At 45.1% G+C, this 13,392-nt stretch overlaps 1 protein-coding gene across 1 annotated transcript; it reads right to left on the bottom strand.

Annotated features, from left to right (window-relative positions):
- Nucleotides 1–5,691: 5,691 nt before the first annotated feature.
- Nucleotides 5,692–7,538, bottom strand: LOC106583056 (olfactory receptor class A-like protein 4). Its single transcript, XM_014166837.1, has 4 exons — nucleotides 7,275–7,538; nucleotides 6,649–6,912; nucleotides 6,207–6,461; nucleotides 5,692–5,904 (listed from the first exon to the last, which is right to left on the bottom strand). The coding sequence occupies exons 1-4, from the start codon at nucleotides 7,536–7,538 to the stop codon at nucleotides 5,692–5,694; spliced, it is 996 nt and encodes a 331-aa protein (XP_014022312.1).
- Between the last annotated feature and the right edge of the window lie 5,854 nt (nucleotides 7,539–13,392).

Genomic DNA, 13,392 nt, shown 5'->3' on the forward strand with positions numbered 1-13,392 from the left:
TTTTAGTGTTCCTTTAATTTTTTTGAGCAGTGTATTATCTCAGAATGTAGTCTGAACATGTGGGAAAGATTGTGGAAGAACCTCATGAGAGCCAGTCATAGCCAGTCATAGCGTTTGATGGTTTTTGCAACTGCACTTGATGAAACTGATGAAACTGAATATCCAACACAACACTGGAACTCTTCCAAGTAAAGGTAAGCTTTTGGTTTTACAAATTCATTACCACTGGAGGCTGCCAGTGTAAGTGCTAAATTGCTTACTGACTGTACACTGTAACGCTGCTGCATGAGCACAGCCGAGAGCTGCCCAGTGGCACGAACCTCTCAGACGAGCTAAACTACTTCTATGCTCGCTTCGAGGCAAATAACACTGAAAAATGCATGAGAGCACCAGCTGTTCCGGACGACTGTGTGATCACGCTCTCCGCGACCAATGTGAGTAAGACCTTTAAACAGGTCAACATTCACAAGGCCACAGGGCCAGAAAGATTACCAGGACGTGTACTGCGAGCATTAGCTGACCAACTGGCAAGTGTCTTCACTGACATTTTTAACCTCTCCCTGTCCGAGTCTGTAATACCAACATTTTTTAAGCAGACCACCATAGTGCCTGTGCCCAAGAACACTAAGGTAACCTGCCTAAATGACTACCGACCTGTAGCACTCACGTCTGTAGCCATGAAGTGCTTTGAAAGGCTGGTCATGGCTCACATCATCACCATTATCCCAGAAACTCTAGACCCACCCCAATTTGCATACCGCCCCAACAGATCCACAGATGATGCGATCTCTATTGCACTCCACACTGCCCTTTCCCACCTGGACAAAAGGAACACTTATGTGAGAATGCTATTCATTGACTACAGCTCAGCGTTCAACACCATAGTGCCCTCAAAGCTCATCAATAAACTAAGGACCCTGGGACTAAACACCTCCCTCTGCAACTGGATCCTGGACTTCCTGATGGGCCACTCCCAGGTGGTAAGGGTAGGTAACAACACATGCGCCACGCTGATCCTCAACACAGGGGCCCCTCAGGGATGCATGCTCAGTCCCCTCCTGTACTCCCTGTTCACTCATGACTGCACAGCCAGGCATGACTCCAACACCATAATAACATTTGCCGATGACACAACAATGGTAGGCCTGGGTCCTGACGGCAACGATGAGACAGCCTATAGGGAAGAGGTCAGAGACCAGGCCGTGTGGTGTCAGGACAACAACCTCTCCCTCAACATGATGAAGACAAAGGAGATGATTGTGGACTACAGGAAAAAGAGAACCGAGCACGCCCCCATTCTCATCGACGGGGTTGTAGTGGAGCAGGTTGAGAGCTTCAAGTTCCTTGGTGTCCACATCACCAACAAACTAACATGGTCCAAGCACACCAAGACAGCCGTGAAGAGGGCACGACAAAACCTATTCCCCCTCAGGAGACTGAAAAGATTTGGCATGGGTCCTCAGATCCTCAAAAGGTTCTACAGCTGCACCATCGAGAGCATCCTTGGGCTGCAGGTAGCCTAGTGGTTAGAGCATTGGGCCAGTAACCGAAAGGTTGTTAGATCGAATCCCTGAGCTGACAAGGTAAAAATCAGTCGTTCTGCTCCTGAACAAGGCAGTTAACCCACTGTTCCTAGGCCATCATTGTAAAGAAAAATGTGTTCTTAACCGACTTGCCTAGTTAAATAAAATAAAAAATATGACATCTGCTCGGCCTCCGACCGAAAGGCACTACAGAAGGTAGTGCGAACGGCCCACTACGTCACTGGGGCCAAGCTTCCTGCCATCCAGGACCTCTATACCAGGCGGTGTCAGAGGAAGGCCCTAAAAATGGTCTAAGACTCCAGCCACCCTAGTCATAGACTGTTCTCTCTGCTACCGCATGGTAAGTGGTACCGGAGCGCCAAGTCTAGGTCCAAGAGGCTTCTAAACAGCTTCTACCCCCAAGCCATAAGACTCCTGAACATCTAGTCAAATGGCTACCCAGACTATTTGCATTGCCCCCCTCCCCCTCTTTACACCACTGCTACTCTCTGTTGTCATCTATGCATAGTCACTTTAATAACTCTACATACATGTACATACTACGTCAACTAAGGAACACCCCAAATTGCGCAGCGAAATTGCACCCTTCTCACATCAATGGATGGGATAGTTTTAATAAGAGCCCTGGGAAGCCCCTGGGGGGATGCTGGGTAAATTAGTCTAATGATGGTCCTCTATGATTTGCCCCTCTGAGCAACGGGAGCTAACAATGAGCGGGGAGAGAGACGTGGGACAGGGGAAAAACAGGTGGATCATAACATAACCAGGGGTTGAAACTGGTTAACCTCTATGGGCTAGGTGGGACGCTTGCGTCCCACCTACTCAACAGCCACTTTAAGCCTGTGGCGCGATTTTCAAAACCTTAAAAATCCTATTACTTCAATTTCTCAAACATATGACTATTTTACAGCTATTTAAAGACAAGACTCTCGTTAATCTAACCACACTGTCCGATTTCAAAAAGGCTTTACAACGAAAGCAAAACATTAGATTATGTCAGCAGAGTACCAAGCCAGAAATAATCAGACACCCATTTTTCAAGCCAGCATATAATGTCACCAAAACCCAGAAGACAGCTAAATGCAGCACTCACCTTTGATGATCTTCATCAGATGACAACCCTAGGACATTATGTTATACAATACATGCATGTTTTGTTCAATCAAGTTCATATTTATATCAAAAACCAGCTTTTTACATTAGCATGTGACGTTCAGAACTAGCATACCCCCGCAAACTTCCGGGGAATTCGCTAACATTTTACTAAATTACTCACGATAAACGTTCACAAAAAGCATAACAATTATTTTAAGAATTATAGATACAGACCTCCTCTATGCACTCGATATGTCCGATTTTAAAATAGCTTTTTGGTGAAAGCACATTTTGCAATATTCTAAGTACATAGCCCAGGCATCACGGGCTCGCTATTTAGACACCCGGCAAGTTTAGCACTCACCATAATCATATTTACTATTATAAAAGTTTGATTACCTTTTGTCTTCGTCAGAATGCACTCCCAGGACTGCTACTTCAATAACAAATGTTGGTTTGGTCCAAAATAATCCATCGTTATATCTGAATAGCGGCGTTTTGTTCGTGCGTTCCAGACACTATCCGAAATGGTAAAGAAGTGTCGCGCGCATGGCGCAATTCGTGACAATAAAATTCTAAATATTCCATTACCGTACTTCGAAGCATGTCAACCGCTGTTTAAAATCAATTTTTACGCCATTTTTCTCGTAGAAAAGCGATAATATTCCGACAGGGAATCTCCTTTTCGGCAAACAGAGGAAAAAAATCACAAAGGCGGGGGCGGTCGGGTCACGCGCATAAGCCCAGAGTCCCTTGATCGGCCACTTGAGAAAGGCGATAATGTGTTTCAGCCTGGGGCTGGAATGACGACATTCTGTTTTTTCCCGGGCTCTGAGAGCCTATGGAAGACGTGGGAAGTGTCACGTTAGAGCAGAGATCCTTAGTAAAAGATAGAGATGGAAAAGAAGTTCAAGAAATAGTCAGACAGGCCACTTCCTGTAAAGGAATCTCTCAGGTTTTGACCTGCCATTTGAGTTCTGTTATACTCACAGACACCATTCAAACAGTTTTAGAAACTTTAGGGTGTTTTCTATCCATATGTAATAAGTATATGCATATTCTAGTTACTGGGTAGGAGTGGTAACCAGATTAAATCGGGTATGTTTTTTATCCAGCCGTGTCAATACTGCCCCCTAGCCCTAACAGGTTTTAAGGGGTACAACCGGAAAATAACGAAAAAAAACCCTGAAAATAAATACACTACCGATCAAAAGTTTGGGGTCACTTAGAAATGTCCTTGTTTTTGAAAGAAAAGCACATTGTTTGTCCATTAAAATAACATCAAATTGATCAGAAATACAGTGTAGACATTATTAATGTTGTAAATTACTATTGTAGCTGGAAACGGCAGATTTTTTATGGAATATCTACATAGGCGTACAGAGGCCCATTATCAGCAACCATCACTCGTGTGTTCCAATGGCACTTTGTGTTAGCTAATCCAAGTTTATCATTTTAAATGGCCAATTGATCATTAGAAAACCCTTTTGCAATTATGTGAGCACAGCTGAAAACTGTTGTTCTGATTTAAAGAAGCAATAAAACTGGCCTTCTTTAGACTAGTTGAGTATCTGGAGCATCAGCATTTGTGGGTTCGATTACAGGCTCAAAATGGCCAGAAACAAATAATTTTCTTCTGAAACTCGTCAGTCTATTTTTGTTCTGAGAAGTTAAGGCTATTCTATGTGAGAAATTGCCAAGAAACTGAAGATCTCGTATAACGCTGTGTACTACTCCCTTCACAGAACAGCGCAAACTGGCTCTAACCAGAATAGAAAGAGGAGTGGGAGGCCCTGGTGCACAACTGAGCAAGAGGACAAGTACATTAGAGTGTCTAGTTTGAGAAACAGACTCCTCACAAGTCCTCAACTGGCAGCTTCATTAAATAGTACCCGCAAAACACCAGTCTCAACGTCAACAGTAAAGAGGCAACTCCGGGATTCTGGCATTCTAGGAAAGAAGGCAAAATAAACTGTTTTCACTATTCAGTAGGAGAGAGGTAATCAAAGTAGAGGAGAGAGTTCAAGCAAATATTTAAAAAAATATGTAACTGAATGAATGAAAGAGTACCACTTTGTATGGAATAATTAAATAGCCAGTGCTTGCTTTCCCCTCATTCTGTTTTTAAATGTCCACATATATGTAAAAATCCTGTATAAATAAGTAATAACCCATCCAATCAATACCTTAGAACATTTAAAGTAATGGAATGTTTAAGATCTGGAGTGTTGAGATATTGTGCTAAGCTCTCACATTCTGCAAAGACAGATCCTGTTGGACTGTTCAATCCCTCTGTGAGCTTTATGTAGAGGAGCCTCTGGCATAAACTGTCTCAGAGATTGAGAGATCGTACAAATAAAGGCCTTTATTTTGACTGTTTTTTAAAGAGCAAACAAGACAGAACATGTAACAACAACTATCTATAGCTAGGAGTGCCCTTTCACGTACAGTCTATACATCAAAAACATTCTGTCGCTCACAAAAGGGCAGGTTGCCAGAAATAAATTGTGTTCATGTAATCTCACTGACAAACAAACAGTGGTCTTCCTCAGAGATCAATACATTCTTAGAAATGGTCATAAAATAATAAATGAATGGGTTTGACTCTCATAGAGCCATGTTTAAACAGTCTGTCCAAGAGGATCAAAATGGTTGCCAATGGTTAAACTGATGATGGCCTGAGGCCGAAACGTTTGTGATTTGTTTTCACTTTCATTTATGCACTTTCTTGCACTCTGATTTTTTGGGCACCATTATGTTTTAATAAACATTCAAGCCTCGGTTTTGGATGTTTAGTTTTTTTCGACAGTGTGCGAGCCTCCATCTCTTCCAGTATTCTTATTTTGACTCCGACACACCTGGAAAATATACTGCTCAGTAGTAAGTACCTTAAAAGAGCACAGATGGCCTTATCATTTTTGCCAATGGTTAGAGGAAAGCCAACAAACATGTAAGTCTACTTTATTATTAGGGTATGTGAAGGGAAGTATAATATTTTTCTACTGGCTTCCCCATAATGTCCGTTGCAGTGTGTGTCAGGGTGTGGGATCTGTCAGTGAGTAAGAAAAGACTTAATGACAGCACGCAGCCGCCGGTGACCCAGTGCCAGCACGATGGGCGAAATGGCGATGAAGATGCTGTTGGCAAAGCGAGCTATAACCGGGAGAAACGTGGCTGAAGATCCTTTATAGTAGTTTAAGTAGTTGATAGAGATGATGCTAGTTCCCCAAGACACAATGAAGAGGATGGTGAGGGCTAGAATCACCTGGCGAGAGAGGGAAGGTAAGGAAAGAAAATACTGTGAAACTATTTACCTGTTTTCGTCCTCTCTTAGCATGACGGTCATAAAAGATTCTTTATAAAAACTCTGTGTATTGAAAACACACCAGGATCATAAACACCTTAGTAATCCAAAAGCTATTTATTTTTTTCCACATTCCTCATTTTTTATGACAATAACAATGTTACAGGTCCAAATCACGTGTTGTACTTCTTTCCATCCACAATAACCAGGCGGCAGGCCACACACAACAAGCCATCATTCTGAATCATTCCAGTCTCTCTCACCTTGGCAGCCCGTCTCTCAGCCGGTATCCTCTTGATGACGGGCGCGTCCTGGGTCATGTGTGCTGGGTTACGGGTCCTGCCGTGGGTGTAGAGTGTGTAGAGGGAGCCCAGGTTGGTGATGGCCATCAGGATGACAGGCAGGATCTCGTGGATCACCATGGAGGTGGTGGTGTAGGCCAGGGTATCGTAGCTGGATGGGAAGTTCCACACACAGCCCAGCAGGGGGCGCGTGGTGCTGCTGACCAACATCAGGGTCTGGAGGGGAAGAGAGAAGAGGGTAGAGGAGACAGAGGACAGCAGAGAGGAGAGAGGAGAGAAAATTAGAGGAGATGGGGAGGGGGGAGATAAGGCAGAGAAGGTTTTTTTAGACAATTTCTCACAACTTAAATAATACACATCACCTATTGTCTACCTCTGTGCTTCTATTATATCAGGGTCCTACCTCTGTGCTGTTCTTGTTCCCCTTGGTAGAGTAGATGTGTGCAGGTATAGCATAGATCAGGTTGAGATACCAGATGAGGCCCAGGCTAATCAGAAGGGTCTTGGGGGGTCTGCGGGGCCCGTGAACAGTCCGTGAGGGAGGGGCCACGCGCCTCAGTGTCTGGAAGTGGAAAGCACTGAGGAAGAGTGTTGACCACACGTTGACTGAGCGAAGCCACACCCACACCCCCATCAGGACGTGACACCCATCTCTGGAAGTGTTCAGCTAGAGAGAGAGAGCTGGGTGTGAGGTTTTATGTGTGTGTACACTATAGTGCCGACCTGAACAATGCTCTTATCAGTAAGTATGGAATGGTATATTGTCAGATTGCTTTCTTTTCACATGGCATATCTCTAGTTACAGACCACACCACCCTCCATAACCCTTGCATTTTAAACTACGATTCCTCAAAGACCAGCTCCAATATCTCAAATTCCAAATTCCAACCCTTTACTTAGAGCCCAAACCACACACAATACCCTTACTTGCCTCCCCATTGTCTCAAGCACCCACATACAGCCCTCATTCTTCATGGCACCCCCTACCACAGTGCCCGACCCCTGTAACAGTCCCATCCAGCTCCTTACCTCCAGCCCCAGGTCAGAGATGACCAGCAGGATGTTCCTCAGCAGAGAAAGGAGCAGGTTGGAGAGGGCCATGTTTATCAGGATTATGTCTGAGTTACGTCCTCCGCTGGGGTCTTTGAATACGCTCTCACTAATTACACCAACCACCGTGGCGTTACCCACAATACCCAGCAGGACAAAGATTATGTAGAGGGCGTTCTGGAAGGGATACCTGTTGACACCGAGACCCACACCCACTGGCTCCAACTCTTTCAACTCCGGCATTGGGGTCTCCATCTCAGCTACTGAATTAGAGTTAGAGTTCTGGCTAGAATACTCTTCAGTCTCTCTGCATCCTAATCCAGGGCCCTGTTTTCTCAGTTTCTTCTAAGAGTAGTTATATTCCAGTAACTGTCTGCAGCCTCTAATCCCCTGCTAGATGTTTTATTCCAAATATGAACAACTCTTGGTCATAGATACAAATCCACAGCAAAATAGATATTGATTGCTGCCCATCTATTATAGGTACACTTTCATAAACACTCACTCTTTCTGTGGCATTGAACACAAGCCCAACCTCCCACAGAACTACCAGTGTAAAATCACCATGGACACCAGACAAATACAAAGTAGTTCCTGCCATACCCATCCACCTAAAATCACAGCAAAGGGCATTTCCCTAGTTACCCAACCAATCAATGCTAGACCCGGGGTACACTACACCCATGGGAATGTGGGTGTTTCAGAGTTTAGCTACCGGGAGCTGAGAGTGCATATACACGGAACAGGAGAGATTAATCAGCTAGTCTAATTGAAACATGCCTCCTTAGCAGCTAGGTTAATTAGGATGCCACACTAGCTTCCCCATGGAGGTGTGTTTGGTTGTGGTGCTGAATAGGAAGCAATCACTTGATGTCATTCATAAAACAAGGCAAGGTCATCCAAAAGCATTTTTATTTCAAAAATATTGTTCAGACAGAAACTTTGGACTATGATCTTAGAGCATAGTTTCCCAAATTATAATGTAATACAAGCAATGTACAAAAGTGAAAACATTGGAAAGTAAGAATCTGGCTTGTATTTGGTTCATGATGTGCTGTTTCATAGGCCATTTACAGTAACTCTCATAGCTCTTTCTTGACAACAGCTATGTTCAACGTGATCTCTTCTTCCTCTTACCCGCTCGTTCACCCTCTAAAGTTCACTCCGACGATCCCTCTCTTTTTCCCTTTCTTTCTCTCCCTCTATCCCTGCGACTCATTTTCTGGTGGTGGGCGAGAGAGATGGAGTATGAAGGAGAAGAGACACTGCGACTGCGTCTGAAACCAAGAGAGAAGTTTGTCTCAGAGCTGAGACTCAAAATGTAGCCCGTATGGAAGAGAGTAAGACAGTGCTTCTTCCCTACCTTCTTCTGGCAGGAGAAATGGACTGAGTCACTCTCCTCATCACTACGACTCCCTCTTTTCTTCCTGAGAGAGGAAAAAAAGAGCAAAGGAAAAGAGTACATGTTATGAGGGAAAGCAGATCCATACAATCAACAAACACACTCAGTACAGATATACCCATACTCCAGTAGAGGAAGAATCTCCATTAGTTTCCGGCAGGCATTTTTAAGGGCAACTTGATTCAGGGGAGACTCCCTGTTGGGCTGTGGTACAGCAGGCGACGCTAGGACAAAGAGAGATGAGCACAAGAGACTTTGTTGGAGGAAATGGTTCCAAAGTCAGAGGACGCTTAAGAAAATGATGAGCACATGAGAAACATAATTTGAAAAGACAGAACAATAGAAAACAAAGGAGATGCCAGGATGGAAAAATAAAGGACAGAAACAAAAAAGCATGGGATAAGAGATTAGAATATCACATTACATGGTTTCCCTATGGATGAGTGGTCCCTCTTTAAATGAAGTGGAGCGAGAGGGCGGAGCTAGCATGTTGGAGTGAACGGCTGTGTGTGAGAGGCTCCTGCAACTTTTTTGCGAAATAATCTAACCTAACCTACTTTATAGCACTTTTTACAACAAACGTTTCTTTCTAATACAATATTGTAACTTTCTATGTGACAATGCCGAGTAATAAGAGACCAAAGGACAATAAATCCACATCGGAGGCCTACTCCCTGCCAAACAACGAGACAGACATGGCGGAAGGCACAGGTAACAACGTGACACTTACAGAACTTACCCGGGCTTTGGGAGAACTACGTGTTGCTATAGCTGAGGATCTTACGGCTACTATTGCTGAACTGGACACTAAAATTGAGAGCACCATTCGAACGGTCGCCTCGCAGGGCCAGAGTATTGTGGACCTTGAGAAAGCTTCTGAATTCAACGCTGGTAGGATCGACGAGTTGGAGAAGCTATGCACGTCATTGCAGGATGATGTGCAGAGGCTTTCTGGGAAAGTGCTCGACCTGGAGGGCCGATCCAGGCGTCATAACCTTCGCGTTGTTGGTCTGGCAGAGGGGGTAGAGGCTGGCTCTCGCAACACAGACTTCTTCGCCAAGCTATTGAAGGATGCACTGGGATCGGATGTTTTGGCTTCAGATCCCCAACTGGACCGTGCACATCGCGCCCTTGTCCCAGTGCCTCGACCGGGCCAACGTCCTCGCCCAGTAATCATCTGCTGTCACAGTTTCAAGACCAAGGATCTTATCCTGCGCAAGGCTCGATTGAGGGGCAACCTGTTACATAAAGGGCACCCCTTCGGTGTCTACGAGGATTATGCGCCCGATGTGGCAAAGCACCGCGCCGGCTACAGAGATGTCATGACCAAACTCTACAAACTCCATCTTCGCCCAGCCTTGCTCTTCCCTGCAAGACTAAGAATTACCCCGCCTTCCGGAGAGAAGGTTTGGCTCTCCTCGGTTTTGGACGCAGAGAAGTTTATCCGGGAATATACGCCAATCCCCCGTACAGGTTAGAGTGCCTTGTCATTGTGTGTTAGGGTCTGCTCATGGACTCGAACCCATACTATACCATAATGGGTGAAACCGTACTAAACAGTCTCAACAAGGCCTGCCGAACATGTAACACACTGAGCTGACCAATGGAGGGCGGTTAGAGCTCTCATTTAACATCAATCTCACTTTAATTCCGACTGGGTTCGGGGTGGTGCCTGTTTGGGAGGCCTTACAGGTCTGATCATTGACACTTTTGGATGGATATACTCATGTTCCCCCATTGTTTTGCTTCGTTATTTATTTTTCAATTCTTACATTATTCCTATTACCATACCAGTTATTTATTGCTTGCGGGGGTCTGGGGGTGATGGCTGGGAAGGGGCAGACGCAGACACCTGGATAGCAAGTTGATGTTTTGTGCTGTTCTGCCTTTGTCATAGCCTGGCCCGCTCTCACGATTAGATTCCCACCAGACCTCCGTGGTGCTTGTGTCTGTGTAGGTATGCGTACATATAATTACTATGTGTACTTTATTATTATTTTCTCTTAGCTTTTTAGTATTAGGTATGTGTATATTTTTAATTAGTGTAGATTACTATTCTGGGGTATGTGTGTGTGTGTGTGTGTGTGTGTGTGTGTGTGTGTGTGTGTGTGTGTGTGTGTGTGTGTGTGTGTGTGTGTGTGTGTGTGTGTGTGTGTGTGTGTGTGTGTGTCTGTATATATATATTTTTTTAAATATTTATTTCTATAAGTATATTTTTTTGGATGTGTGTGTATGTAGATGTGTGTAAGTGTGTGTGTGTATGCACGTGTACGTATGTGGGTATGCGTGTATATACTTGCGCATGGGTGTGTGTAGTTAGGTATGCACGTGTGTGTGTGTGTGTGTGTGTGTGTGTGTGTGTATATATGTGGATGTGTGTGCACGTGTGTGTATGTATATGTGTATGTATGTCTGTGTGTATGTATATATATATATATACTGCTCAAAAAAAATAAAGGGAACACTTAAACAACACAATGTAACTCCAAGTCAATCACACTTCTGTGAAATCAAACTGTCCACTTAGGAAGCAACACTGATTGACAATAAATTTCACATGCTGTTGTGCAAATGGAATAGACAACAGGTGGAAATTATAGGCAATAAGCAAGACACCCCCCAATAAAGGAGTGGTTCAGCAGGTGGTGACAACAGACCACTTCTCAGTTCCTATGCTTCCTGGCTGATGTTTTGGTCACTTTTGAATGCTGGCGGTGCTTTCACTCTAGTGGTAGCATGAGACGTTGTCTACAACCCACACAAGTGGCTCAGGTAGTGCAGCTCATCCAGGATGGCACATCAATGCGAGCTGTGGCAAGAAGGTTTGCTGTGTCTGTCAGCGTAGTGTCCAGAGCATGGAGGCGCTACCAAGAGACAGGCCAGTACATCAGGAGACGTGGAGGAGGCCATAGGAGGGCAACAACCCAGCAGCAGGACCGCTACCTCCGCCTTTGAGCAAGGAGGAGCACTGCCAGAGCCCTGCAAAATGACCTCCAGCAGGCCACAAATGCGCATGTGTCTGCTCAAACGGTCAGAAACAGACTCCATGAGGGTGGTATGAGGGCCCGACGTCCACAGGTGGGGGTTGTGCTTACAGCCTAACACCGTGCAGGACGTTTGGCATTTGCCAGAGAACACCAAGATTGGCAAATTCGCCACTGGCGCCCTGTGCTCTTCGCAGATGAAAGCAGGTTCACACTGAGCACGTGACAGACGTGACAGAGTCTGGAGACGCCGTGGAGAACGTTCTGCTGCCTGCAACATCCTCCAGCATGACCGGTTTGGCGGTGGGTCAGTCATGGTGTGGGGTGGCATTTCTTTGGGGGGCCGCACAGCCCTCCATGTGCTCGCCAGAGGTAGCCTGACTACCATTAGGTACCGAGATGAGATCCTCAGACCCCTTCTGAGACCATATGATGGTGCGGTTGGCCCTGGGTTCCTCCTAATGCAAGACAATGCTAGACCTCATGTGGCTGGAGTGTGTCAGCAGTTCCTGCAAGAGGAAGGCATTGATGCTATGGACTGGCCCGCCCGTTCCCCAGACCTGAATCCAATTGAGCACATCTGGGACATCATGTCTCGCTCCATCCACCAACGCCACATTGCACCACAGACTGTCCAGGAGTTGGCGGATGCTTTAGTCCAGGTCTGGGAGGAGATCCCTCAGGAGACCATCTGCCACCTCATCAGGAGCATGCCCAGGCGTTGTAGGGAGGTCATACAGGCACGTGGAGGCCACACACACTACTGAGCCTCATTTTGACTTGTTTTAAGGACATTACATCAAAGTTGGATCAGCCTGTAGTGTGGTTTTCCACTTTAATTTTGAGTGTGACTCCAAATCCAGACCTCCATGGGTTGATAAATTGGATTTCCATTGATTATTTTTGTGTGATTTTGTTGTCAGCACATTCAACTATGTAAAGAAGAAAGTATTTAATAAGATTATTTCTTTCATTCAGATCTAGGATGTGCTGTTTAAGTGTTCCCTTTATTTTTTGAGCAATGTGTATATATATATATATATATATATACATACATATATCACTGTCACGAAATTCGTCGTGGTGTTGCAGGGAAACCAAAATGCAGCGGGTATATGGATACTCATTCTTTTAATGAAAAAATGTAAAGCATCCACAGAACAAAAACAAAACAATAAACAGTACTCACGACTCACAACAGTGTAGCAGGCTCAATAACGCAGTGCTCACAAACAATCCCCCACAAATGACAAACACAAACACACCCTAATATATGGGACTCTCAATCAAAGGCAAATAGACAACACCTGCCTTCAATTGAGAGTCCCAACCCCAATTAACCAAACATAGAATACATGAATATCAGACAGTGCCCAAAAAACCCCGGAATACTTAAATCAAATGCCCCTTCTAGAAAAACACCACCTTGAACCACATAAAACAAATACCCTCTGCCACGTCCTGACCAAACTACAATGACAATTAACCCTTATACTGGCCAGGACGTGACAGTACCCCCCCCCCCCCCCCCCCCTAAAGGTGCTAACCCCGGAAGCACCTCAAGACCAAAAAAAAAAACAACCACAAAAAATCCCCCTAAACTAAAGGGAGGGAAGGGAGGGTGGCTGCCGTCAACGACGGCACTGTGCTACACCCCCCCCCCCCCCCCAACCCACCTATATCTGGAGGTGGCTCCGGTTCTGGCAGTTCC

This window comes from Salmo salar, chromosome 22 (genome assembly GCF_965601325.2).
Source record: "Salmo salar chromosome 22, fSalSal1, whole genome shotgun sequence".
In the NCBI taxonomy this organism is placed as follows: Eukaryota; Metazoa; Chordata; class Actinopteri; order Salmoniformes; family Salmonidae; genus Salmo; species Salmo salar.